The sequence below is a fragment of the Eurypyga helias genome, unplaced genomic scaffold, assembly GCF_000690775.1.
Source record: "Eurypyga helias isolate BGI_N326 unplaced genomic scaffold, ASM69077v1 scaffold27893, whole genome shotgun sequence".
Classification (NCBI taxonomy): domain Eukaryota; kingdom Metazoa; phylum Chordata; class Aves; order Eurypygiformes; family Eurypygidae; genus Eurypyga; species Eurypyga helias.
The window spans coordinates 1,885-3,543 of NW_010239646.1; the positions used below are offsets into that span (position 1 = coordinate 1,885).

At 59.2% G+C, this 1,659-nt stretch overlaps 1 protein-coding gene across 1 annotated transcript; it reads right to left on the minus strand.

Moving 5' to 3' along the window:
* Positions 1 to 791: 791 nt before the first annotated feature.
* On the minus strand, positions 792 to 1,314 carry FAM78B (family with sequence similarity 78, member B; the record flags this gene model as incomplete). Its single annotated transcript, XM_010148234.1, has 1 exon — positions 792 to 1,314. A coding segment is annotated over one exon (523 nt), but the record flags the coding sequence as incomplete, so codon positions are not given.
* Positions 1,315 to 1,659: the final 345 nt, after the last annotated feature.

Consider the following 1,659-nt stretch of genomic DNA (forward strand, 5'->3'; position numbering starts at 1 on the left):
TTTCTTACTCAGCTGAGAACTGGGTTCGCTTCCGCCGGAGAAGGGCCAGCGGGTCGGGGTGGGGGTGGGGAGGGGTTGAGGAACTGCAAAGATTTAGTGCACCTTAAAACAAAAGGACGTCTAACCTGCCCTTAGGTCTCACTCCAAGACGGACAAGAGCTATGGCATCTCCTACACTCACAACTACTCCAAACACACCCAGACGCATGCAAAACGTGTCCCGCTTCCCCTCGGCTGTGGGAGACCCCTCCTGGGCAGCAGGCAACGGCCAGCACCGGGCTCCAGCTCCGCTCCTGGGCCCTCCTGCCCAGTCCCAGCAGGCAGGGGCAAGGGGTTGATTATCCATCCAAAATGCATAGGTATAGACACCGCGGGGACCCCTGCATTCCGTCGGGAAGGGTCACCGCAGGAGCCCTCCGCATCCGGCAGACACGGTCTCCACTTGTACTTCCAGTTGGGTGGAAAGCAGCATTTGCCACAGGCACGGTTCGATCGCACTCGCGCTCCTTGCGCGGCCCTGCAAGGAAAGACGAGTCGTTTAGGTCAGACAGCCTCTTTGCCAGCCGCAAGCCCCTAGAAATACTCAATTCCGCTTCCTGGGAAATCCTCCGGCTCAGCGATCTCTCTTCCCTGCGCCAACCAGGCTCTCTTTCTGACTAAGGAGGAGCCGTATTTCCAACCACCGCTACGAAGGCGGGAGAACCCAAGAGGTCTGCTTTGGCTCAGAAACCCCGTTCGTTTGCAGCAGGCTGGCAGCACCCAGGTCCTCACACGCGCGCCTCGGCGCTGCTCTACTTGGGAGGTATCACGACTATGGGCTGGCCTCGCTTGGGTCTCCACATGAGGACTTGGGCATCGTTGGCGTTGGGTTTCACTAGTGCGTTTGGTGGGATGGGCTCCATCCTGCTGAGGATCCGGGGCTGCTCCTGCTGAGTCCTTCCCACCAGCCGTGCCCGCTGCCCCAGCAGCTGCATGGGATCGACCTCAATGTCCACTCGCATCCTCCACTTTATAGTCTGCAAGATGATCTTTTCCTTGGTGGTGGTGTTCATGGCCACCAGCCACGTGGTAAAGCTCTGGTCCCTTTTAATCCTGGTCAGCAGCGGCACGTTACTGTTGCTCACAGGGACAGCCCACGTCACGCTGGGGTAGAAATTGTCGTTCATGCTCACCGAGAACCTGGAGATCTTGTTAGTGGGCCCGACCAGGGTCACGGTTTCTGTGGTGTTTCCGTACCAGGGGTAGCTCACGCCATCCGAATCGCTGATGGCTTTTACTCTTCCTTCTCGCAGGTCGGGCAGCTCCCAGCTTGACCTAGGGAATGGGAAGAGAAAGGCCGGTTAGCAGGGCAATGGCAGCACCAGCGCCCAGGGAAGGATGGGGCGGGAGGGACAGGGAGGCAGGCAGCTTGGGAACCCCCTCCCTGCCTGCAGCAAGCTCTCGCAGACCTCCTTCAAGAACAAAGTCGGCTTCGGTTCCTTCACCGAGGCCCTCACAGCCGGCTGCAGCCTTCGCTCTGCCGGCACTACGCTATTTTAATTAACCTGCAATCAAACCGACTGGGCCAAAACTCATTGCCGAGTCTCTCTGGGGCCACTCTCTCCTTAATTGGCTCCTGCGCCGGAGAAGAGCCTTCCCCATCCGCAGCACCACGGCCAC